Below are 27,601 nucleotides of genomic sequence, written 5' to 3' on the forward strand. Positions count from 1 at the left end.
GTCACAAAAATAGCAGTACATGATGTATTTTTTAGACCGCAATTATTTACCGGAGTCAAGAAAACACATTTCAAGTGGGAGATGATTTCTATTTCTCGCAGTATGTACAGCCAAAATGTATTTTTTCCGTCTAAATGAGTATTTGCATGTTCCAACGGACAACTGTTTATATCTAACACACTCTAACACACAGCCCCTTTGACCTTTCCTTGATCCAATATTGCACAAAATAATCTATCATGTAAATCCTTCCCTTGGAATCTTTGCTATTGAAATAACTCAAGGCCACAACTTTTCTGAGAATCTTTATTTTATTCTCTTAGTTCACTTTAAAAAAGTACAGAAGATGATGTACATTCTTTTAAAATCAAAGGAAAGCACATGTTTGAACTGGTCTATCACACAATGCATGTCCTTGTAGTACCATACTCTGATCATGAACTGGTAAAAAGATTGATAATTGTGGAAGCTTTTTGTTCTATGTCACACGTCTCCATGTCAAATTTTGCTCAACTATAAAATTTCAACTAAGTTTTGGCTATCCATTGTTGTATGTCCTTCAAATAGGTGTGGCCCTCTTTGACAAGACATGGCACACTTACATGATACAAATTTCAGGTTACTGTAGCAAAATAACTTCAAAGTTCTTATCCTTCTTAACAGAAATCCAACACTTTTGTTTAGTCTGAAGAAAATGCTTCCATTGATCAACTTGTGGAAAGCATGGTAATTCATAACATTATTTTTAATTTTCAGCTAACCACTACTTCACAAAGGAGCAAAACCAGATTGTACATATATTTTTGTCTTACCTTTCACCACAAAGGAAAGCATGCAAAATCTAAATAATCCTTACCAGAGTGGCATTTCACAATTGTTGATAAATTCAGAATATTTTATGATTATATGGGTTCATTCACAAATGAAAAACTAAAAAGGTTGCGATATAGCAGGTAAGATTATTAACATATGAACATCATTAAGGGTCAACAATGTGCTATTAATTTTAATTTCACTTGTGACATTTCTATTGTTTCAATTTTTCCTTGACAAAGAGGAGATGGATTAGATCACTTTGATGCACTGAATAGATGCAGCAGAACTGGATGGGCTAGCATACACAACACATACAAACATGTTGACATCTGTCCTTCAATATCCTAGGTACTGTGCAGTACATGTTTGTTTATTGAACAATTAGCAAGAAAGGTGAACTGGTCTGTTAACCAGAACCAGTTGTGAGTCAGTATAGAACAGTTTGGACCATTTTTCCCCCTTTTTTTTGGGGGGGGGGGAAGGGAGTGGAAGAGATTGGTGCTGAATGGCAGTCTATGAAAATACTATAATTGTGTAAGGATAGCAGAGATATTCATCGTTAAAATAGTATGGGCCATAAAATTGAAAGTCTTAAACTTTTGCTGTAACTTTCTTCAGGGAATTTCAACCATTCTCTTTCAAAATGAAGAATGAAAAAGGGGTCAAAAAGCAAATTTTGGCACTATGGAAACATAGTACCTTAAATTTACCAAAATTTGACAGTCAACATGGCCACTATCCCTGTTTTGACTCTATGAGGAAAACTCAATTTTTTTGATTTTCACAAAAATAAGCAAGTAAATCCTTTAATGACTCCATGAGCTTCAAAATTAACCACTACAAATGGTATACCAAAAACGTATTGTGAGAGTTTTAGAGTGCACACATCTGCCCCCGAGGTGAATTCTACTTCCTAAAGGAGAGAGAATATGAAAAATAAAAGTGTTACAGGACTAAAATTCAAATCTGTTTAACTGCTCTGGCGATGTACAAAGTGCAAGAGTACACTACAGTTTCAGAAGAATGAAGATGCCAGCTTTGAACCATGGTTCCAACTTTACTGGGCTTCAAGTTCAAATACACCCTATAAAACCTTGTATCTTCCTTTGTTGGTTGGCTGATAAGAGTGTTGCTGTAAGATACAAATGTGAGAAAATTTTCAAAAACTTCACAGGAGGTTTCACTGCACCACAACAATAGGTTCTACTATAGAAAGCCATCTCATTATGGTAATTCATTTTCAATCCTCTGATCAGGTAAAGAACCAAAACAATTTCTGTATACTTTTGGAGGAATTCTAATGTGAGTTAGATTTCCACAACTTAACAATCAATTGATACAAAGCGTTAATATCCAATTTGATTGTTCAGTGTAAAGTTACCCCCATTGAGACATACTGGTAGTACGGCAGTAGACACCTTCAAACACTGAAATGGTATAATCTGATAATTGCACATCAAAACAACTGAAACTAATGAATATGTATTGTCATAAACTATTCCTATGTGATGAAATTGTTATTTTAATTACTGCCATTTACAGTTTCATAATTATTGGGTATTGTTTAAATTACAGGCACAAACAATTACAGGATAAACCATGACTGAAAACTTGAACGTGTGACAGTGATGAAAACGACAAATTCAAGATTATTTTGAATGCTTGTCATTGGATTTTGTAAGGATTTGAGTTAAGGTGAAGTACTACGAATTATGTCAAAATTAGGTTGTGGTGTCATTTTCTTGAAACTTTGCACAAATATTCTTGGAAGTTGTGCAAGTGCAAAAATGAAGTAAAAAATGGGGGTCCACCAAGCTCGTTTCCATGGAAACCGACGTTAAAATGGCGTCGTTAGAAATAAATAAAAATGATATAATTCACTTAAACTATAGAAAGTAGTTATAAAACGCTTAGCAAATAAGTTAATTTTAATAAATACCAAGACTTAAGATCCACATCTATCGAATGTATAGTTTTCATGATGTTTGTAAAGAAATTTTAACATAAGTATCGATTACAAAATAACAATATCGAAATTCTATCACTACATAATTTTCAAACTTTCTTCCTGTCGCTTTGAATGGTGTCATTTTGACCAAACTTGGCGAATAAAATCCTGACATAATACCATTTAGTTTACACTTGTAATAAAAGGGTGTCACCGTGCTACTTTTTATACTATCTCCAGTTGAATGGGTAATATGCGCCATGTAAATGGGAGAGAAATATTAATTTTTCGCTCATATTGAATAAAAACCAGCTTCCTAGGGGGTCAAAATATGACAAGGTTATAGGTCACATGTATTTATAAGAGACTGGGTCAAAAAATTAGGTAAAAGCGCAATTTCAACAATGACAGGTGATGTTAAATACATGCGCTGCAAAATAACCAATTTGCGGCAGGCTGGAGTTACAGTTACAGCACCAATGATTTTGACGATGAGATACAGCTGGATATTGATACACTACCTAATTAGTTTTGTCAGTTTGCTCAACAATTTACCCTTTTAGTGGTCAACTTTTACAACTTTGCGCCAACATCAGACAGACTAAAACAGCAGGTGACGCAGCAAGATGTCTGTAAACTAATTTACTATGTAGTATGTTTATATCTTTACAGCAGCTATCAGTTTCAATGGTGACACACACAGAGACTGGTTGCCAAGTTTTACAAGCAGTTCAAATTCACGGAGAGGTGGTAAAGGAACTACGTTACTGCAAATTTAGACTCAGAGGACAGTGTTCTTTGCAGTTGAATATCAATAAAGTTCATGACTTCAAAAATAATAGAGTGTCAAAAATAATAGAGTGATGTGTAAAATGAACAAACTTTACTTTGGTTATCAACAAATGAATGACACCACATTTCTCGATGAGCTGACTTCCAGACATTGCTATCGCTACTCAAACGTTCTGATTCTTTCAGATCGATTTGTGTTGTTAGTTTTAGATTTTATTTGAATGCATGAACTTTATGCGTGTGCGCGTCCGAATTCGTCGCACTTTACCTTACAGATGTCGTGACTGCGCCCCGGACAGCCAATTTGCAATATACCCAGCGATATCATGTGCCACACACACAATTAGCTCATTAATTAGCAAAACATTTGGTCAGATGTGAAGTGTGTTTCTCTTGCTGTTATCAGCGCGACCATTTCCTGTGTCAAAAGTTGTGAAATGTAAACACATCTCCTGGTACAAATCATTTCTTTCAGGGGGTGGCTGCTCACGGTAATAACTTCGAAGTGGTAAGAATAACACAAAATTTTACATAAAATACAACACTGCTAATAAAGTATTTTTTTTCTACAAATACCGTTTCTTTTTCATTTTTTATAAGACCAAAGTATTGGAAGATTGAAATGCTATACGCGTTTCGTTAGCTTCCCAAACCTCCTGCATTATGGTTTCTTCCAAACGAGAAATCCACTAAGCGGTCGTCAGAATTTGTGGCGGTAAAAGTTGAGTTGAAAAACTTTCGCCTTTCTGTTCGGCATCATCCGATAGCCTTTGCGCACTTTATAGATTATTAGAAATCACTAGTTGCAGTAGTTGGAAGCCCGCAAGTCAAGGGCAAATAAAGGAGAACGTTTTCTAACTTACACGCTATCTAAATGTAAATCGAACTAAATTTTATCGAAGTAATCAACAAAATCAATGTTACTTCACATACCGACTACTCAGAACGAAAACTAATCGATCAATTTCTTATTTAGGCATTCCCGTCTACGTACACGAGTACACGCGACAACAACGACCACGTGAACTTCAACTTGTAAATCAATGAAACGGGAATCCACACAGCCTAAAAAAATTGCGTGACATCAGCGGGGTTATGTCGGAAACGGCTTCAATTATAGCAGTTTCAGTAAACTGAACTGCAAAGACATCATGTTTACGGAGATACCCTTTGACAAATCGAAAGCACATTTCACAAGTGTTAGACTCAGGGCTGTACGGAGGCTGAAACACTAAAGTAACTTCGCGCTCGCCCGACAGTTCCCGTAGGTATGGCTCTGCGATCCGACCATGGTGGAATCCGCAATTATCCATGACAACTGTGTCGCCCGGAGATAAAATCTGATCATCTTGTTCGTCAACGACTTCAAGCGCCTCCTCAAAAAAGTGGATCATTTCAAGGCCGTTCGAAGGGCCATCGAGAATATTAAAGTAATCGACGCCCCATGCACAATGAAGGAGGTTTAGCGTGTAGTTCACGTCCGACGTGTATCGCTGGACTTCAAATGCGGGTTGACCTCTCAGACTGTGTCCATACTGTCTGTTGCCCGATGTCTTTTTGACGCCCGCTTCATCAAAAAAATGCACACTGAGGGGATCAAGTTGAGAAATGTCATCGATGTACTGCATTATTTTTCTGATGTTTCTTTCAGTCAACTGTTCAGCCGGAACACTCTGTATTTTCTTGTAGGAATAATTTAAATCTCTGCCGAGGATGTCGTAAATCGTCCTGTGTGCAGGGAGGTTTTCTTCTGTGCAGACATTTTGATTGAGCAGTTCAGATCGAATTTCGGAAACAGTCATTGAAGGCTTACCGAATTTCAAATATTCCACGAAATTCACGACTTCGGGTAAGCACTTTGATCGTAGGGCTCCGCGATTCTTCGAAGGATGAACGAATCCAGTCTTAAGAAAGTGAGTTACTATGTCATGCACGGTTGTCTTCGGCATACATAGTTGATGCGCGATCTCTCAAACACTTGTACCTTTGATCGACAAGTCAATGATCTTCGACCGTTTGTCGATGTCGGTTATTTTTGACATATTTGAAAGTTCCTGGCAATGAGTGACGACCAACCGGTGAAAGTTTTGACTGCACTGAACTTGGCGATGTCTGTGTAAGGGGTAATTTTACGTCACGATTGTGTTTACGTTAAACCGGAAAGGGCACTCAAAATTTCAATTTCGGGGTCTCACTGAGCAGAAACTTAGAAAATGGTGTTAATTAATCACTCACTCTAGGCAACGACAATAAACGAAAATGATAACTTTATTTTTAAAATATCACAGTGTCCCATACAACTTTACCGATACAAGACGTCAAAATATGGGATCAAATGTAACAGGTTTGATGACCATATTCTGGACAGTACCCGTACAGGAAATGGTTTGATCCAGACACGTTTATTTATAGTCTGGATTCATGGGGCGCTTAGTGCGTCGGCAACGTAAACTCATGCCTACAAAGGCCTACAGCTAAACGCTGAGCGATATCACTGTGTGGCCATCAATATTGCTGGGTATATTGCAAATTGGCTGTCCGGGGCGCAGTCACGGACTCTGTAAATGTGGAGCAATAAAGAACTACACTGATTGACGGATATTATCTGCCATGATGGATTGGTGAGATGTTGATATCACTTAAGTGATGAATAGCATTGTATGAAATTGTTACTTACCAGTCTAATTAACTCTTCTTTAATCAACCTGGTGATTTCCTTCTTGGCTTTCTGAACAGCAAGCTCTGATGTGCCTAGATTCAAATAAATACAGGATCATATAATTACATTATAGGAAAGGGAGAATGCACATTTTTGAAGCTTACACTATATGCATACGACAACTCAAGTCATTTTGTAAGTCTTCAAACGTCAATTCCATTTCATGATTCTCATGATATAAACCATGAGTGATTAACATAAAAGTAATATGAGCACCGACTGTTTTTGCATGATATGACAGCACTCTTACCAAATAAGACAGGTTTTGATTTAAACTTATCAAACAATACAATATTGTTGACACCGCCATAAATTATGATTACGTACAATTACTATCAACAATAGTCAATCAGTGATATCTTCACATTTGTCAATGAAATTTTTGCTATTGTCAGTGGTGGCTATCATTTTCTTCTCTCCATTTCAGAGAGACTTTCTTTGAAACTGTGTCTTGGAACCACGACCATCTCTATTAATAGTTTTGTAACAAAACATTTTGAATGTTCATAAACTGTTATTTCATATTCCCAACCAACAAACAAAGACACGCAAAAGTAATTAATAAGTTCCTTATAAACTGATTTTACCTCTAGAATACTTTAGTACTACTTTACGAGAAATTCTGAAAAATGTCTTATTTGAGAATAGTTTAAGAGAGAAAATCTATCAGCAACAAAAACTCAAAGGTCTGATGGTTTGTTTTTACACTCACTGAAAGTACTGCACATTTGCCTGTTATCAAACAGCATTCAAACTGGGGCAACTTACTTTCTATTGCCAAGTACAGCTTTCTCTCTCCATCCTTCACTTCTTTACCCGGTGGAATGTATGTTCCTCTGATTGTAATACCAGCTTCACTGTACTCCTGAATTTGTGCAAGATTTTCCTGTTTTCAAACATAAAAAACCACAGTTAGGGTGAGATGCACCTTTGGGACAGACAGTTGAATTCTTAAACTTGTACAATAGTATCTTTTTGGCTTACCACGTGTGGTGGCTGATTGTGAAGTTTATGATGTAAATAAAATATTCATCGGCTTTAAAAGGTTTGATATAACACAGGGATGATCACCATTTTGAATTTTAAATATCGGTAAATTTAAGGTACTTTGTTTTGGTGAAAGAAAATTGTCAAATTACCACTTGGTCCCTCTCACTTCAACTGTATTTGATTCAAGGGGTATTTCCATTCAAACCATACTGGTGTGGGAAGTAGAGGACACTGGGGTACAGCCTACAGTGTAATTTTCTGCTGGTAAAATCTCACTTTCTGTCTCAAGTTTTACATGTGAATGTCTTCAATAATAATATTTGAACAGGTAGGGCGTGTTCCGTGAAATGAGTCCAAGGGAATGAAGGAATAAGACAGATTTTGATTGAAAAGTACAGTACATGACTTTCAACATAACTGCTATATCCACCAGTACCCAGGTCATAAAGTTTAGTAGTTGCACTAGAAGTATCTGAAGTTTACAAAGGGCTAAAGGATATATCAATTTTGGACGCCTTATATGGAAGAGACAATGTTATTGTTTAGTATTTAAGTTTGGTGCAGATGACATGTGATATCTTTCCACACACAATAGTTTATTACTCACCTTTGATGTAACTTTCCACCTGGCTGTTTGTGGGAAGTCATTGATTTCCAGCTCTTCTTCATATTTACGGAATGTTTCAGTTGGAGCTTCATTGCCATTCTGTTCATCGTTTTCTGATGGTGGTCTGTAGTTGAGTTTGGCATTGATCTTCTCTGCCATTTGTTCTGCTATTGTCTTAGCCTGAAAGTGAAACACACGTAACAAAACTTTGGTAATTTTCACTGCTTAACCTGGTGCAAATAAGTGTTTTAACGGTAGAATGTGTCTCAGGGACAGATATTTGAACTCTCAAATTTCTACAATTCTTTTCTGATCTACCACTTGTGGGGGCTAATTTTAAAGCTCTTGGAGTAAGAAAAATTTTCACTCTCTTAGTTTTTCAAAAACCGAAAATTTTACATTTTCCCCATAGAGTTAACACAGGCATGGCTGCCATTTTGAATTTCAAATATCGGTAAATAGTAGGACATTTGTTTCTCTAGTACCAAAATTTGTAAAGTGACCCCTGATTTTTATTCTTGATTTGGAAAGAGAATGGTTGAAAATATCATTGAGTAAAGTTTGAGCAAATTCAAATCTTTCACTTTTGAGGCAGATACTACTGCCTTGATACAATCACTTATGTATATACAAAGCAAAGAGAAATGTTCAACACCCGGTCACATTATAATCAAATTGGTGTCAATGTTGAGAAAGAACTGGTATGCATGGTCAGCACTTGGACTGAACCATTGGCTTAAGCTTACCGATACAGTTGGAGCAGCCAGAGCACCGCCTTTCAAAACTGCTTGTGTAGCCTGCTGCATGATGTCCTTGGAACCTTCCAAGTTTCTGTTGATACGCTCCGCCATCAGTTTGGCAAGTTCTAACTTCTCAGTGTTGACACCGGTGGCAGGAGCAGCGCCTGGCGCTGGCTGGTTGCCAGCGGTGGCGGCTAATGCCGGATTGGTTCCCACCGGAACTGTCACATCCTTCACCCTCTTCTTAGATGCAAACATGACTTCAATCTGCTGGTCAATCTGTGTCAAATTGGAAAAAATATACCTTGGATGTGGGTGTCCCTTTGAAAACTTATTTTCTTTTCATTTTTGCCCTAATTTGATTAAAGACGGTCTTTGATGGCAAGACCCATTTACAAATAAGTAGGATGGTGATTTAACCAAAGGGTATTCTGATTTGTCCTTGACACCTGAGACAATTCACCTATAGTAGTACATGTACTTGTTAAATTTCCTTCCTTACTTGACCAAGTATGTTGATCCTTCTGCTAAAATGATCTCTTTGAAGAGTTGTACTTGCTTTGAAGCCTTCTTAAACTGGTGAATTACTACAATTAGACCATTTTACAGAACAATCACTGATGTCACAGATATTGATTTGCAATGCAGAAAATGAATGCAAGCACACAAGGATAATCAGTGACTTGAGAGCTGTATATGTAGTGTCCGCCAACAAATTTTTTGTATCTTCTGACATCTGTAGTCAATATTCTGGTTACAAAAATGCAGATTGTTGGTTTTGGAAACAATTCTTCACTGGTCACTTGATTTGTAAATACTATTGGATGATCTGCTTACATCAACACCGGCATCCTCTTCATCAGAGTCCTGTAATCCCAGCGCAGCTTTTTGCAGTTTCTTCTTTTCATTGGCTAACTCCTTCTCAGTTTCATCAAATTTAAATCCCTTTCCACTGAAACCACTACTCTTCATAATCTTCTTTCCTTCCTACATTTGACAAGAAATTTATGACAACTTTACAGGTCAAGAAAGCGATAAATGAATTGTCCATTTGCAATTCAACTTCATGTAAGAAAGCTGAAAGTATTGATTATCACTATCGCTATATCTTGATAAAAAGTAACAAACAAAACAAATCTTTGAAGCCTGGTTTATCTAAATGTCATATTGCAATCTAGTAGGATTTTTGGAAATGACAAATTCAGTGTGGTAGTAGATCATAAACTTCAACACAAAATATGGATTTTTAGGTGAGCAAATGCCAGTTCCAGATAATACAATACAAATACAAAGCACAAACATACTTAACTCAAAGTTGGGTTTTGAGTAACCAGGTATAGGTCTCAAATCGCCAAACATGAATTTTAGATAAACTAAATGTGAGTTTGGGGCACGAAAAGTCACTTGCAGAAAGCCAAAACAGAGTTTTAGGTAGCTACCAGTATAGTTCTGGACCCAAGGTTACTGCAAATTGACTGCTGGCCTCATGACTTATATTACACATCAACAATTTACTCACTGTTTTCTGTCTGGTTGTAAAGTCGTTCCACATTTTTACTACATTGTCTGGTGGTTTCTGCTCTGCTAGTTCAAAGGCTTTGATCACGTCTCCGGCATAACTTTCTTGCTCAGGCGTAAGGAATGTATAGGCAAAGCCTTTGTTGCCGGCACGACCAGTGCGACTGCAGGGTTACAGAGAAAAGATTGTTATGGTATATTTGCATCTTGCGCATATTTAAATAAAAGATCGCACACACAGAATAAAAGACTTTTTGACAGACAACATTTTAGCAATGAGCCTAAGTCTGTCACCTGCCAATGATTCTAATCTTTGTAGGAAATTACATGTGTATGAAAATAAATAACTGGATCCTGAATTAAAAGTGACAGTGGGTGATTTTCAAGATTTCTAATTTTAATCTTAGTGAAAAGAGTCACCCATTAAATTTACAGACACATTTCAATACATTTTTGTAGTTATAACATCCCAAAAAAGAAATTACAATGATTGAAGCCCTCTATTTTTCATGGAAATTTGTACAAAGGATCCTTACAGCATCTTGTCATCTACCTGCTGCCACAACAAGACTGGCAATTGGATATTATATTCACTGCTATTTCATTTTTATTTTTTTGAAAACATTGACTTCTGAGAGAGAAATTAGAACTCATTTTAGTCTGAAGAGTCCAGCTCTCACATGAAACTTGGACTGTCTTGTCAAAAGAGTTGGAAGAGATTTGCTTTTTTAAACTGAAAACATTGACTTCTGAGAGAGAAATTAGAACTCATTTTAGTCTGAAGAGTCCTCTCACATGAAACTTGGACTGTCTTGTCAAAAAAGTGGGAAGAGATTTGCTTTTTTAAACTTACCCAACTCTGTGAACATAATCTTCATAGTGATTAGGGCAGTCATAGTTCACCACCAAGATGAGTTGTCTGACATCCAAGCCCCTGGCGGCCACTGAGGTAGCTATCAGCAGTTTGATGTTACCAGCCTTGAAGTCTTGGATAGTAGAATCCCTGTCATACTGATCCAGACCACCATGTAATGACAGACATGAATACGAGGCCTTGATCAGATCCTTGAGAAGTCGATCTGCTGCTTCCTGCTTTTCTACAAACACCAGCACACTTCCTTTTTCTTGATAGGTGCCCAACAACTCAAGCAGCTTTAGGAATTTCTGCTCGTCGTCTTCAAGTATGAACTACGATGCAACCATATGACATTATCAATTTAAATTCACTGAATCATAACAATCAAACACTCCACTACTTTGCCAAAAAAAGCCATACACCTGGTAACACATAATAAAGGACAAATAAAAACCGTGTACTGTACTTCCGTAGCTATACAACTGTAAGGTCCTACCTTACATCTTTAATATTCATTATATTACCATGCCATGCTCGTGGCATTTTGATTGGTCGAGCTGAACCACGTGACTGACCACAAATACACAGTAATGGTTTTTTTACATGCCCATGAATATGAATAATAAGATTAACAACTCAAAGTATCGTAACTTTACAGCTCAAACGTAAATCAGAATCAATCACAAAATAAAATGGAGCACTTGTAGGTCAAGTTGAGATACTTTTTTCTGAAAACAGCTCCGGATTTACCAATTATTTACAGCGCGTGTGACAGTGCATCGTGTAATGCTCAGTTTCTGGGGCCCAGTTGTCGTTCGCTACTGAAATTTTCGGAAATTTTGACGGTTTTCTTAGGTTCGCTGATAAAATAATGGAAATAACAGACTCCCCTCTGATCATTAACGTTTATTTGTGGGCACGGGCTCGAGGAAAGCCAAATTAACGGGCTCGGCAAGCCTTGCCTGTTAATTTTTGGCTTTCCTCTCGCCCTTGCCCACAAATAAACGTTAATGGTCAGCGCGTCGCCCGTTATTTCTATAATAATCAATTCAGCATTCACTTCATTGTCACATTTTTCATTAACACCTCGTTTTAATTTGCAAAGACATTAATGCATTTCCATTTGTTTTGATACGTTATATTTACATATTATTCCCAGATATTTTACTTTTTTCAGTGATGTAACTACTACAGTTGTCTTCATGAGTCAAAGACAAGAGATCATACTGTATAGAGTTGAAAAGATGTATAAATTTAGCTAGTTTTACAAACAAACAGAAATTTTTGACATGACTACGCTTGATTGTGTTAAAAGTATTTTAATTTTAGATCATGATCTCAAACTCTTGCTGAGGTGAGAAGTCAACTTTTTACCCACAATGCATTGCTATATATCGTAGTTGCCCCCCCCCCCCCCCCCCAAACACAAGACAAAAGCTATTTAAGGTAACGAGAATTTAAATTGCAGGGAGAAGTACGAATCACCATGTTACTTTTTTGATATCCTAAAGGTTACAGCAAAAAAGTTCTGTCACAACAAAATCGATGATGTGGTGCATGATGTCATGATGTGGAACAACCAGAATATAATTCCCCTATTTTTTGTCAGGAAAAGTTAAACTTGGCTTGTGCAAGCGATAACACTAAATATCAAAATGTGCTGCACAAACTACACTTGTTGGCACAGAATAGATGTCCACATTCCACAGAGACAGCATGAATAAATGTGAATCACTCCCTCTATCTTAATCCTGAATGTAAGTAAAAGGAGAAACTTACAACATGTTGTTCGACGTCAGAACAGACCACACTACGTCCTCCCACTTGAACTTCCACAGGTTTGTTCAAGATGCGTCTGGCTAGAGCTTCCATCTGACGTGGGAAAGTTGCTGAGAACATGACAGTCTGTCTGTCTGGTCGAATGTTGTCAATAATACGCATTACCTATAGAAGAAAAGAATTGCAGAAACGAGTGATTTTTAATCATACACAGACATGACCTATTTACAGGATTTTCTTTAAGGTAGAATGTGCCTCAGGGACAGATATTCAGACTCTCAAATTTCTACGAAGCTTTTCTGGTCTACCACTTGTGCGGGCCCATTTTAAAGCTCTTAGAGTAAGAAAAGTTTTCACTGTCTTAGTTTTTTAAAAGTCGAAATTTTTATTTTCCCCCAGAGAGTTAACACAGGAATGGCAGCCATTTTGAATTTCAAATATCAGTAAAAGTTGGGTGATTTGTCTCGCTAGTATCAAATTTTGCAGTGACCTCTGATTTTTATTCTTGAGTTGGTAGGAGAGTGACTGAAAGTTTCATTGAGGAAAGTTTGAGCAAAAGTTTAAGTCTTTCACTTTCAAGACACTCGGTATACGTGACAGGGATATGACAGTATGCATGAAAGTATGCATTTCATTGTAATCTGAGCAAATTTTAGGTCTAGTCTGAATCATTTGTTTTTCAGGGATGGGTTTCAGGCAATCTTTCTACGTACATCCTGCAAGGAACATTAGTTAGTAATTACCTGAGGTTCAAAACCCATGTCAAACATTCTATCAGCCTCGTCCAGGACTACATAGGTACATCGTCTTAGGTTTGTCACACGCCCTATGCACAATATAAGGAAATAAGACACATCCAATTAGTAAAAATATGCTACCAGTACTTTCACAGCTATAATTTCATATCAGTCAAAATTTTATCAAGGCTATAACAGCATGAGAAATTATACATGATACTTTTAAAGTTGGACTATGGATAAAAATTGGCACAGTTTGCAACCAAAATCAATACTACATGACATGAAATTACCTGAATACTGTTACATCTCAGAATTCTGACAGATTAAGTCCATTTTGAGACATTTTAGCTGCTTTGTAAGATTGTTTCATTATATTGATGAAATGAAAAAAACACATATGGTCTGATCTGTATCACTAAGTAAATACATTAATGAGAGGCTTGGGACAAGTACATCAACAATGGCAATGACGAACACATATAGGAGCTTCTAATGAACACAGGTATCAAAGTTTGCTTTTCAGGTCCAAGTCATTTGACTTAATCATTGAAACGTATTCATTATCAACCACTTTAACATACATACATGAGTTATGGAATTGTTTCAAAGTCAATGATATACTATGGTCTGTGCAAAGTATCGTCTGTTGTAAATAGTCTCTGTATTTGCTTGATACTGAATCCAATAACTGTTGCATGGTTTAGAGATTACTTCACATGGTCTTTATAAATCAGTTTATAAAGTTTAGTTGCACTTGTTGATTTGACTGACTATTTGCAGATGTACCATTTATAGACGACTCTATCACACAACACCAACGACAAAGGAAACACTCTAATTTGATCCATGGTCCAACTTTAAAGAATGCAAATGTATTTTAATTGCGCAGTGATGCAAAACTGTTGGTTTACAAAAATTCTGATATAAGAACACTGCTTGATAATGGTTGGCCATTTTCACAATATTTTCATTCCCTCTGCTTATATTTGTCATGATATCTAACACAATGAATACTATCGCTCCCTGACTGCACTCGACAAATCTGGAAATTGCCTTTGCTTTAAAAAGAAATTATTCAACATCATTTTTTGTTTCTCGCTCAAATTCAATTTACCCCGTCATGTTTATGGGATCTAAAGCAGGGATAAATATGCTACAGTGGAACTAGAGAGCGACTTCTTCTCAGCTGTGTCAGCACCTCACACCTTAGCAAGACAACAACACTCTAGAGCGATCAATCTAAACCTGAAGGGACAAAAAGTACAAACATTAAAACGCCATATGTGTGGAATACACAATATTACAGAGCAAATCAAAATTCATAATGTGTGTGGGTTGCAAGTTTGTCTAGTTTTTCCAAGGAGTTCCTGAAACAAGGAACAAAATTTCATTGATTATTGGTGAGTTTCCAAGTCATCAGTGTTATCGTCTGATGGTTGATGAAATATGTTGGCTTTATCTGTAAGTTTGGGGAGTGCTGATTTTCCAGGTTTACAGCAAACACATTAAACATCTGAATAGCTTCTTCAACTTTCAAGATCACTTCCTTGACATCTGATATTTGATACACTTCCATTCCAAACATTTTGTTAAGATACTGTAAATTTTGATAGCAAGATGTACCTTCAATCTTTGTAAAATTACAACAGTGTTTTTGTTAAAACCAGTACCCCATAAATTTTACGGGGTTCTCAGTAAATTTTACAGGGGCTCTTCAGTCATTTGACCAGCATTTCAGTAAACTTACATGAAAGGACATCAGAAATTGTTACCATACCGAAGATTATACATTATTATAATCAAAAACAGCATGGAGAAAATCATTGAAGTATTGGTACAGAATTTGTAAACACCTTCTTGAACAAGATTACTAAACTCTGTGTTTGAGCAGTGGCGTTACCATAATTCCTCATTGTTAACTAAATGTATGCATCAGAAAATACCCAAGATCTATCACAATCAATATCAGTGTCATTTTTGTAAAAAGGATAGTTTGATCCTATCAAATTCTATGGGGACAGCGCTCCTCAAAATTTGCAATGCACTCACTCAATAGCAATGGTACAGCACACAGCTAACACTTTACATAACACTATTTAAAACACAACTGACTCACTCTTGTAGCTGATATGAGTTTTATCGTGTAGGCAGAATTCTCTGTAACATGCATACCACACCCATTGAACAGGAAGACTTACCGCTATTGGCTGAAAGCATGTCAATCATCCTCCCAGGTGTACAAACTATTATCTCCGCACCACGTTTTAACTCTGCTATCTATAAAACAAAAGAAATGTGTCATTAAAACAATACATGTAATTCGTAACTTTATCTTTGATGAGAGAGACAAAAATCTTTGATGTTTAGAGCATTCATGCCATTATATTAAATTTGCACACCAAAACATTAAACTCCGCAAGAAATGCCAAGGTAAAGTCAGCTATCAATTCACAACACACAAATAACATTGCTGAATCACCAAATCACAATATGTTTATGTACAAGAAAACCCAAGTGAGTGAACTTTTGTTGAATTAATTCTATGCCGTGACAATGGTTCTACTTCCGAATAAAAAGATGCGTACGCCGTTCTACATACTCAGTACGCCCAAATAATCACGTGATGCCGGTACAAACAAACCCACATGTGTACTGAACGCGTATGGAAATACATGTACGTCTGTGCGCGCGCGTTTGCGCACATGGCTTTGTTTGTACCGTGGTCGATGGTCGATTCGAATTCCGGGTTTGGCCTATTAATGAAGTACGTGTCTCAAAAATTAAAGGTTTTTTGCTCAATCTTTCCTCAATGAAACGTTCAACTATTCTATTACCAAATCAAGAATGAAAATCAGGGGTCACCATGCAAATTTTTGTACAAGAGAAACAATTTATATAATATTTTCAGTATTTGAATGCAAATGGCCACCATCCCTGTCTCCTCTATAGGATTAAATTAAATTTAAGATTTTCAAAAATCTAAGCAGTGAATTTTTTTCTTACTTCAAGAGCTTTAAAATGAGCCCTCACAAGTGGTAGACCAAAATAGAATTGTAAAAATTTGAGTCTGAATATCTGTCCCCAAGGCGCATTCTACCTTAATGTAATATGCACCTCGAAAGTGAAAGACTTAAACTTTTGCTCATATTTTCCTCAGTGAAACTTTGAACCATTCTCTTACCAAAGCAAGAATAAAAATCAGGGGTCACCGTGCAAACTTTGGTACTAGAGAGACAAATATCTTGCGATTTCTCGATATTTGAAATTCAAAATGGCCGCCATCCCTGTGTAAACTCTATGCGAAAAAATAAAATTTTCGATTTTCAAAAAACTAAGACGGTAAAAACTTTTCTTTCGCCAAGAGCTTCAAAATGAGCCCCCACAAGTGGTAGGTCAGAGGAAAATTGAAAAAATTTGAAGGCCCGAATTTCTGTCCCCGAGGTGCGTTCTACCTTAATGTTAATATAACAAGTGCCAAAGTGCAAATGTTCCAAACAGTTGTTTCCTGAGGAGTTTGATGTCTTTCATATCATTACTTTGACCCTTCTGACATCACATCTACCGGTATACTAACCTGCTCACTAATTCCAGTTCCACCATAGACACATACAGTTCTCAGAGACAGTGGTTTAGCAAACCGTTTACACTCCTTGAATATCTGCATAGCCAGTTCCCTTGTTGGTGTCATGATCACAGCTGAAAATATAGAGATGAGAAACAACTGAGTACTGAAACGTTCCTTCAGGCATAATCATTGACGTTTCTTGTGTGACGTGTTTATTGTATCTTTTTCTCCCTACATGGTCTCAAACATGCTATTGAAAGCAATGAGAAAACACAACAGCACGACATTGAAAGGCAGAACTTAGACTCATCAATAATAAACTTGTTCATAGTTTGTAATTTGTTGAACATTCTTGAAGTGAACTGAATTTGTTCTTTTTTTCTTTTTTCTTTCTTTTTCTTTCTTTCTTTCTTTCTTTCTTTCTTAATTTATTTATTTGTCTATTCATTGGAAGTGTCTCAATTTATTTATCCATTTATATATATATTTATCTATCTATTGGGGCTGTCTCAATTGCTATTCCTAAGATACCGAAATAAACTTTCAATCTTCTCAACACTATCCATTAGTTCAGCACTTCTCTTTACAGCTGGAACAACTGGATTTAATTTAACAACATAAACATGTAGAGCTGACAAAATGAGATGAATCGATTATTCAATGCTTACCAATGGGTCCCTCATCCATTTCCAGTTCATCTTGGTCCATGATATGCCGGTACATTGGAATGAGAAAAGCCAGGGTCTTGCCACTGCCAGTCTTGGCAATACCGATCAAATCCCTCCCAGACATGATAGACGGGATAGCCTGTGCTTGGATAGGAGTGGGTTTCTCATACTTGTTTTTCTTCAGTACGTCCAGCACTTTCTTGGAGACCCCACACTGTACCCAGGCCTTCACTGGTTTGGGACAGTTTTTACCACGGATTTTAATTCCTTCCAATTCACTTCTGTAACTTGCAACCTCTGTGAATGAAAACCACAGAAGGACTATCAAGTGAGGACTTTAATCTCAATCTCAAATATAACCTCTATACCGTCACGTCAACACTCCTGCTTCAGTTTGAACAACATACATTGAAAATGAAACTGGTTTTTCTATTACCGTTGAAAAACAACGTTTCTTATAAATCTTATCACACATGGCAATCAGCAAATACACCACACATACAAGGCACAGCACATACAAGACACAGCGCATACAAGACACAGCCTATACAAGACACAGCACATACAAGACTAATATTGCTGAAGGTATTCATGTACTCGCATCCCTACATGTATACTTTAAACAAAATGATGTGATATGTCTTTTTCACAATCATACGGGATTTCATCCCTTTTTGCCTATGTTTCTTATCTTACTCTCTAACCCTACCACAGTAAAACAGCACAAGAGATCTCATTTGGTACAGAAAGGTTAAACCGTATGACTCACCGTCATCAGTCATCTTAGCAATCTCTGGCACCTCAACATAGAAGTTTTTACGGAATGGTTTGTAATTCACTTTGTTGTGATCAACAGCTTCCAATTCCTTCTTCTTCTTCTGAATTAAACTGGTCATAGCGTCCTTCAAGTCCTCTTCCTCTTCCTCTGAAGAATACTACGGTGGAACAGAAAAACAGGTCACAGTCAGAGAGATGTAAGTGTTACGGTAGAATGCATCTTGTGGATAGATATTCTGACTTTCAAACTTTTACAATGCAATTTGGTCTACCACTTATAGGGGCTCATTTTGAAGCTCATGGAGTAAATACAGATTTCACTGGCCTGCCATTGTGAAACTAAATAATTTCCTGTTTTCACCATACAGTTAAAATGGGGATGTTGGCCATTTTGAATTTCAAGGGCAAGTGAATATTGGTTACCAAATTTTGCACAGTGACCCCTGAGTTTTGTTCCTGGTTTTTCAAAAGGCAATGGTTCAAAGTTTCCTAAAGGAAAGTTTAAGCATAAATTAAGTCTTTCAATTTAGAGGCACGTACTACCTTAAAACAGTGCTTCTCTTAATCAACTCTGTGTTGTTTTGTGGTAAAGAAATAATATTACCAAAACTGATGTCACAACATGATTGATTGACTTGTATTTTGTGTTTTGATCTGTTCTTGATATGGTTCTTTTTTACGTTGCCACAATACTATTTTTCACAGTCAATCTATATGATTATGTGATGTAACAATATGAAGAGTTAGAGTTGTCAACAAGAAGTTTGTTGAAGACGTGAAATTTCAGAAACAAAAGTCAGTTGTAAAGTTGCTGACTGAAAAACTTCATGACACATCTTCCTCTCTGAAGATACAAGGAACTCGGCATGTGGTGGCAAAATACTGACAGGTGTAAATGAAATAATACATATTGTACTCTGTCCTTTAGCTTGCCTACTAATTTGCCTCTGTCTCTCCCACCCTAGCACACATACATATACACACAGACACACATGTATATACACACATGCATACCAATGCTCTCACATACATACACAAGTATCCTACACAGTTGTAAAGTACCAAAACACAAAACAATCAAATAACTATGGATTTTCCACAAAAAAGAAGTTTACAATCTCATCTTGCACATAAATATTTTATCAAAAGGCAATTTTCCATTACATTCTCAATTGCCCATAATGATTCATACAATTAGAAGAGCTTTAGAGATGTCGTATAGCTGATTGTCTTACCTCAATGGCATCTTGATCATTCTCCATCAGTTCCCCTTTCCTAGATCGATCTTCCTCTTTCTTAGCCATACCAGTCATCACACTGATTTTGCCACTGGCTTTATTCTGAAGTGAAATTTCATTTTTCAGTGACAAGCAGATGATTATGTAATGTGCACAGCTGTCTCCTGTCCACAAACATTAACTAATGTTTACATGCCACTTGACAGGAAACCTAATCATACATTCACAAGAACCTTACTTTTTCTTTGTCACTGATGTCTGAGACAAAGTAAATTTCCATGAAAATGGAAGATTGCAGACTTTTTTATTTTCAATTTCTCATTATTGAAACAAGTGTCATTTCTATTCCTTTGGAATGGTTTGAGTTGAACTAAGATGTTAAACACATTTGACATAACAGAGATACAGTACATATGGTACGTTATTTGAAAATGTATTTACAAACCAATCGTTATGTTTTCAAGAATGGACTTACTCCTGTAATTTGTGTCGTCACAACAGTTGACCTTCCCTTGTTCAACTTCTTGGAATCCTGCATGTGAATGTGCCGTACTTCTTCATTGACACTTTGCATGAACGCGTCCAGTGGGTCTACATCATCTTCTTCTTCTTTCTGCTCTTCTTTCTTTTCCTCCTTTACGGCCACACTCTTCTCACCACTCTCAGGTGCTTTGTTGCCATTTTCCTTTGAAAACAAAAAGCCATGCACACAGATTGTTGAATCACACACATTCATTTTGTTGAATATGAAAGCACATTATTCATGGCAGTGTTCTTCATAGCCTTGACGAAGGGGCAATCAATTTACATAAATACATAATTACATATTCGTGATGTGCAAATATATTCTTTTTATTTGGATATTGACATAAATGGATTTCTCAAAACAAAGGGGGGGGTGGCACCAACCCTCAAAATCCCCTCGTGGAAAACCCTGCATGATGTGTGACCTATGTCCAACCTCAAAAGTTTCCAAATACATGCATCATAGTCAAATGTCATCCATGCATGAGACATAAACCCTTCTACCTCATGATTTCGGTAATAATCATACTGTTTATTAGTGTAAAGTTGGCCATCTATACCGAGAAACAGGTGTGAATAGGTTAAATGCAGTGTATGCTGTGATATACATGTATCTGTACCTGAGGAGTTTCTTCTTCCTCATCATCAGTGTCATCTTCCAAGCTCCACTGCTTTTTATTGACTTCTGTCTGCTCTGCCGGCTGGGCTGCCGCCGCTTCTTGTCTCTTACGCTCCTGTCGCCACTTTTCAATACGTTCCCTTCGACGCTGCATCTCATTCTCCAGGTTTTTCTGTTCCAGTTCCTGTATGATTGAAATCACAGAGCAAAGAGATTAGAGTTGAAAGAATATCCAAAGACCGCTGTTTGACTCACTTGTCCTTTTTTTTCTAATGAGACTTGATAGGGAAATAGAGTTCAGATGGCCCACAATACAAACGAAAGTATCTGCACAAATACGCACAGAAATAACGGAATTTCCATACACCTTTGTACGCGTGGGTTTGTTTGTTTGTACCAACATCACTTGATCTCTTGGGCGTACCATGGATGTCTTAATTTTTACATTGATGGGCATACGGAATCTGTAGAACACATGGTGTCCTTTTCATTCCAGAGTAGAGTCATGCTTGCTAAACAAATAAACAAGGTTAACAGTCAAATAGAAAGAAAATACTCTAATAGATGCACCCACCAGTGCATCCTCAGAGCCAATTTGACACAACACTGATACAAGAATGTTCTCTGTGATTCCTTAAAGATTTTACTATGACAGTGAAGATTTTACAGTGACAATGACATACATGTGTACTGGTGTGGGGGGTGACTCAAGGAAATGTACAGAAATATCCTGAATGACCATGAGAGATGAGAAATCTTGAATATTACAGCACATTGGTATCGACAACACTGTAGCACATATTGCTAAAAGCGCAGAAACGATAATTCAGAATTTCCATTGTTTTTGACCAGAATCCTTTTGACTGCTGTTGCTGTTGTTTATTTATAAACATTTTTGTGTGCTGTACATGTTGAACTATTCATTTTACTGATAAAAAGCAACAAGAACAACTACCCTGCTATCAAGACTGGTGGTGTCTATGATTAAACACTGACAGGTGCTATCAAATACCTTATCCAAAGAGGGTGCTTCTCTTTCTTCTTTCACTTTCTGTGGTTCCTCCTTGACTTTCACAGGTGACTTGGATCGTTTCCTTTCTTTACTTTTTGATCTGCTGCGCCTGTCTCGACTTCTGCTGACCGGTGGGCTGGATTTCTTGTCATGGCTCCCACGGACTTTCTTCCTTTCCTTACTCCGGGATCTCCTCTCCCTACTTCTCGATCGTGACTTCTTGCGATCTCTGGATCTGCTGCGACTACTTCGGGAGCGATGGTGTCGATCAGGTGATCTTGATCTGTTCATATGGGGTGAGACACCTCCAGTCATTCTGACCCTAAATGAACTATTTAACTACCATATCTAGTCTAAATACAGCAAAATAAATCTGCTACAGAGGAACAGAGTTAACCCTTCGAGTGCTGTAATTTTTCCCACTAAATTTTTGTTACAGCATTGTACCCATTTTTATGTATTTTCTGTAATTTTTTTGATAATTTTGGACCATATGGACATCACTTCTCCTTGGCTACAGTTTTGAATCAAAATTTTGGCAAAACTCAGAAAAAACGTTACTGGGGTACATTTTATAAAGGTGTCAATAATTGACTTTATAAGCGCTAAAAGGGTTAAGTAGATTCTATCTAAAGTCTGGACACACTGTCACTGCTGCAATACAAATTTATTGTTTCATCTGCATCATAAATATCCAAAGACATTCTGAAGCTTCGTTCAGATTCAGAGGGACAGCAAATACAAAAATGTATACATTACAATGCATAATGTCCAAATTCTTTTGTTGTGAAAGTGTATGCTTTTGTACAGTTATTAACATATGAAAAGTTACTCCAAAAACAGAAGTGTGGCCCATTTCTAAAATCCCCTTGTGGAGAATCCTGCTGTACCTAAAACAGGAAAGTGTAAATATATCATTCATATACAGATACTGTTGTACCTCAACTTTACCTTCAATTTAGTCATTGAAATTTTATCATGGCAGATGTACTCTGTAGCGTTTTTGCTAATGGCAGTACTTAAATTTTAAAGGGGTTTCCCAGTCATGTTAAAGGGTTTCCCTATGATATATCAATGCCATCATATGAGGAAACATATTAGATATGGTATTGGTACCAGGGTTATATTCCTGAACCACAGCAACACCAGTGCTTAATAACATATCAACTTAGATAATTTCTGATCTCATGGTGAAATCTGACGTACATGTAGCCCTACACAATAAACAGATCTGAACAGAATTCATTCTGATTGAAACACATGATTTAATCAAACTGAGACAAAATGGCCATACAAAACTGTGGCTGGATTTTTTTACATCCTGGCATAGTGTATACTACTAATATTTTTCTTTCTCCTTTCCCTTGATCAGGACGTCGACATCTACATAATATACACAATGCTACTTACCGTTTCCGTCTGTCTCTGTCTCTATCTCTGTCTCTTTCTCTGTCCCTTTCTCTCTCCCTCTCCCTCTCCCTTTCTCTCTCCCTCTCCCTCTCCCTTTCTCTCTCCCTGTCTCTGTCTCGGGACCTTGACCGTCTTCTTTCTCTTGATCTTGACCGCCTGAACCTGTCCCTTTCTCTGGATCGTCGCCTTCCTCTGTCGTAGCGATCTCTGTCACGGCTCCGAGATCGCCTTTTTTTGGATCTGGATGGTGATGGTGAGCGGGAAGAACTTCCAGAAGAGGACCTGGACCGCTTACGATAATGCCTACTTTGTGAAAAGATACAAAGAACAATATAGATAGCAGTCAATGTCAGAACTGTCAAGCAATATATTGACACTGTTTCAGGAAATATGCACCTCAAATGTAAAAATTTTAAACTTTTCATCAAAGAAATTTTACACATTTTTCCTTTCATAATTAAGAATAAAATCATAAGTCAAAATTACCAACATTTCATCAAAGAAATTTTACACATTTTTCCTTTCATAATTAAGAATAAAATCATAAGTCAAAATTACCAACAATTTTGCAGTATTTGAAATCATACATGTAAATGGCTGTGATCACAATATTGATTTATAAGGAAAATTTATGTTTAAAATTTATATTTTGACAAATTGAGGAAATAAAGTTTTCACATGCAGGTGAAAACTTAAGTTGTTACACAATCTTCGAAATGAGTCCATACAATGGGACAGGCAACCGGCTCAAAACTTGAGACTCAATATCTGTCTCAATGGGGCATTCTACCTTAATTGATGATCCAAAACACTTTGTGTCTCATAGAGCAACACAATAAGATATCAGTGTTCCCCTTAGCTTGGAAATCCAGAGGGATGGTTAATTTCCATAACAGTACATAATTTGCATATATTTCCTTTGTTGTGAAAATATATTACTTTGTATGCACGCCGCCCTGGAAGATATCCTATAATGCATTGCTGTAAGCCCAACGCCTAAACCGGAAATAGGCTCATTTGGCGTCAAGACACGAAGGCGAGTGGATCGGCTTCACTCATCCAATTTTGCCGCAAATGGCAAGCAATTGCGATAATGACGAATGCCTTATTTCCAAAAATCAGTAAATGACATGCTTTATCCATCCCCACTTCAGTGAGACACGTTCCCTAGTCAGTAAATGACAATGGGGCCGGGGTATATGTACCCCAGGCCTCCCACAAGTATCAGATTGTTCACAGTCCCGTGGATTGTTGTAGCGAAGCCAGCAGTTTTTCTCACAGAAACAAGTTGCATATGGTATTCAGTAAAACGTTGTCAGGTACATGTAACATGAAAAGTGACTGGGGTCGAAGTGATAAGGCACCGGGATTGATTTGACCACAAACAACGACAAGAGGGTGTGAATTACTTGGGTCGAAACGGACAGGGGTCGAGGTGACCTGCTGCCCCGGCCCCAAGCTGCAGGCCTAGCGGCCTGGCTATGTTTACATAAGGCGTCCACATTTTAGAAAATCGCTAAAAGTAGGCAGAAAGAAAGCCCCCATTACGTGAAAACGCTTGGGGTCGATAGGGGTCGGATGACAGTTTGACACATTTCGTACCATTAAGAGTCGAATGATACTACATTGACTGGGTTGACCATATGACTTTCATCAAAAAACGTCCGGGGAAAAGTGAATACATTGGATGTTTGACCAAACTTCACAAAGCATCAATTTTTCGATCAAAAAATTCATGCGTAGAACTAATGAAAATTCGTAAAAAAATACCACTGTCTTGTACATCAGGCAATAAAATGTCGTAGGCGTGAAAATGAGTTTACTAGAAAATAAATAGTGGCTCTTAAAATTGGTTTGAAAATTTAGCGTCTTTACCGCGGTATCGCTAGATGGCCGTCATTTTTGAAGCGAAGATGAAGTGGTGGATTCTGGGATATCTTCCAGGGCGGCGTGCTTTGTATGGTTGTTAAAACAGAGGGGTGGGCCACCCCTAAAAATCCCCTAGTGGTGAACACTGGATATCACTCATATGCATTGTTGCAGTCTACCCAATCATAAGTGCACTCTTCCAAAGGACATGCAGTTAAATTGTTGACAAAAACTGCACAAGTAATACCTATTTTCAAGACACAATTTTATATACTAAACTGGTACAAGGATTCTTGTTTGAAAAGTATATGTAAACATTATTAGTGCAGGTGTACGGTATATTACCGTTTTCACAGTAGGTAAAACTGGAAAGGTTTTAGAAACACTATTTGTGATTTGCAAACAGAGTCGAATGTCTGTGTGTGTCCGTACAGATAAAGTTAAGTCTTTGTTTAAGTGTTTTAGCCAACTTAAAGGAGAAGTTCCCCAAGGCTGATTTTTACATAATGTGCAAGCTTTTGGGTCACTTATTCCAGAAAAGCGGTTTTTGCCATTTATAACTCACACACACTTTTTTTACAAAAATGGATAAAAATAGTGGTGGAAGTTGCATTTTAGGGCTTCATCAAGTTAATTAGTTTCTACTGGCACTTACTTGCCACCCAAGGGCATATTCACTATCGCCTTCCATATATGGCGATCTGTGTGACTGCCTCAGACAGTGTGTTGCGTATAGAGTTAATCCGTACACCGGTTCAGGTCGCCTGGCTCACCAGCTCAAATCTGAAACATTTGGGGACCACTAAGGAGTGTTCACCTGTGGGTTTATGTATTTGAGCGGCTCAAGACATTTCAGAAACCGTTTCAACGGGCCCTACATATGAAAACAATATGTGTTTATCATCTGACACATTTTAATTGATATGAGGGGTTTGATAATATATGATAAATTTAGAGCAATGTGTGAAGATTCAAGTGTAGGGTCTAGGACATTCATTTTTTTGGGTTTTTTTATTATTTTTTGTAATTAATACATTATGTAAATACTGGATGACATCTCTTCACAACAGAGTATTCCAAGTGAACTTCAAACAGATAATGCAAAAAAAATTAAATTTCTTTGTGTCAGTCGGACAAATTCTAGCCATTTCTCAACACGCAACTAGGAATGTCTCAGAAACCACGTTCAAACAAAGAGATCCTGTCAATACAAAATCTGACATGAAGTACAACGTACATCATTGATTTATGTAGTTGCATGGAGGTACCTCTATAGTTGTAAACATATGGGGTAGGCTATTCCATTTATCGACGTTGAAAATTCACAGATTTGTAACTTTTCGGTTACGAGAGGTTAGCTGTTACAAAATTGCATGTTGTGTAGACTAGTCAAGTATCACTGCGGTCGGTCCGTGGTTGACCCACGGAGGTACAGTCGATGGTAAGACGGACTGTGATACCGATAGCGGTAAAAATCCCCTCTTTAATTCAATGGACTACTGCACAGGCGGTGAAAGCATGATTGCTTCTCTCTCCTACTGTAGATCGAAGTTTTGTCTGATGGGCAGCAAACCCATTATCTGACCAGAGAGGTTTTTGTTCCGTGATCTGACCAGCCTCTGATTTCGATGTTTCGATCACCTTGTACAGAGGGTTCACGTAAACGCTTACGGCGACTGACACAGAGACTGGACTGTTGATTCGACAATGCCTAAGCATTCACTTGACAGGCAGAAGCCCCCTTGTTCAGCAGTACGTTGAGAACATTGTTCCTGATCCCGTATTAAACGTGTACTCACCTAGTTTCCCTTGGCATTGTAATAAAATTTCTGAATCTATATGTACTTCGTTGAATTGAACGTGCTAGCGTCGTGTAATAAATAATGTGCAGATTATTTGCGTATTAACAGTTTTGATTGGTTTTCTAAGCAGAAATGGCTGGTAGCAAACCAATCACCAAGAGTCTTGCACACGGATGTTGAAGTCCCCAAACATTTCTAGTACGTTGGTTCGTCAAAAAATCACAGCGTCCTCAACGATGTTATAAAAAAATCTTTCGTTGTTTTGATCGCACGAAGAATACATGTACACAACCTAACAAGTCTGCAAGTGAGAGAGGTGTGAGGGATGGGGGTGGGGATTGTGTGGAATACTGACATTGCCTGACCAGATAAGTTTAAAAAGAGTTATGTTCTATTGTTTGTTCATTTTGATATCCTAACAAGTTATGACAGAAACAAGTGAGAGAACATGAACGAGGTAAGGCTCGACAAAAAAAAACAACAAAAAACCACTGTCCATTCGATTATCTCACTAAATAACACTGATAGAAAATTGTAGCAGCCAAGGGAATTTCTTGGCACAAACCAAGAAATTTCTCCTATAATTCTATGACAATGAATACCTTGTCATT

The 27,601-nt window shown here is 37.3% G+C and overlaps 1 protein-coding gene across 3 annotated transcripts; it reads right to left on the bottom strand.

Moving 5' to 3' along the window:
* Positions 1 to 292: 292 nt before the first annotated feature.
* LOC139123081 (probable ATP-dependent RNA helicase DDX46) lies at positions 293 to 27,143 on the bottom strand. 3 transcript variants are annotated; one of them, XM_070689064.1, is made up of 20 exons: positions 26,988 to 27,143; positions 23,320 to 23,622; positions 21,910 to 22,192; positions 20,899 to 21,081; positions 20,229 to 20,438; positions 19,751 to 19,855; positions 18,508 to 18,673; positions 17,739 to 18,035; positions 17,080 to 17,201; positions 15,704 to 15,782; positions 13,509 to 13,591; positions 12,766 to 12,930; positions 10,984 to 11,318; positions 10,132 to 10,294; positions 9,450 to 9,599; positions 8,619 to 8,891; positions 7,873 to 8,052; positions 7,044 to 7,161; positions 6,234 to 6,307; positions 293 to 1,948 (listed from the first exon to the last, which is right to left on the bottom strand). In XM_070689064.1, exons 1-20 carry the CDS (start codon positions 27,002 to 27,004, stop codon positions 1,901 to 1,903), a joined length of 3,354 nt encoding a protein of 1,117 aa, XP_070545165.1. In that variant the 5' UTR covers positions 27,005 to 27,143; the 3' UTR covers positions 293 to 1,900. The 3 variants fall into 3 exon arrangements, with proteins under 3 accessions (XP_070545165.1, XP_070545163.1, XP_070545164.1); XM_070689062.1 differs by having other exon boundaries at positions 23,320 to 23,625; positions 26,988 to 27,136; XM_070689063.1 differs by lacking the exon at positions 26,988 to 27,143 and adding an exon at positions 25,844 to 25,875 and having other exon boundaries at positions 23,320 to 23,625.
* Positions 27,144 to 27,601: the final 458 nt, after the last annotated feature.

Source organism: Ptychodera flava, chromosome 22 (assembly GCF_041260155.1).
Source record: "Ptychodera flava strain L36383 chromosome 22, AS_Pfla_20210202, whole genome shotgun sequence".
NCBI classification, from domain to species: Eukaryota; Metazoa; Hemichordata; class Enteropneusta; family Ptychoderidae; genus Ptychodera; species Ptychodera flava.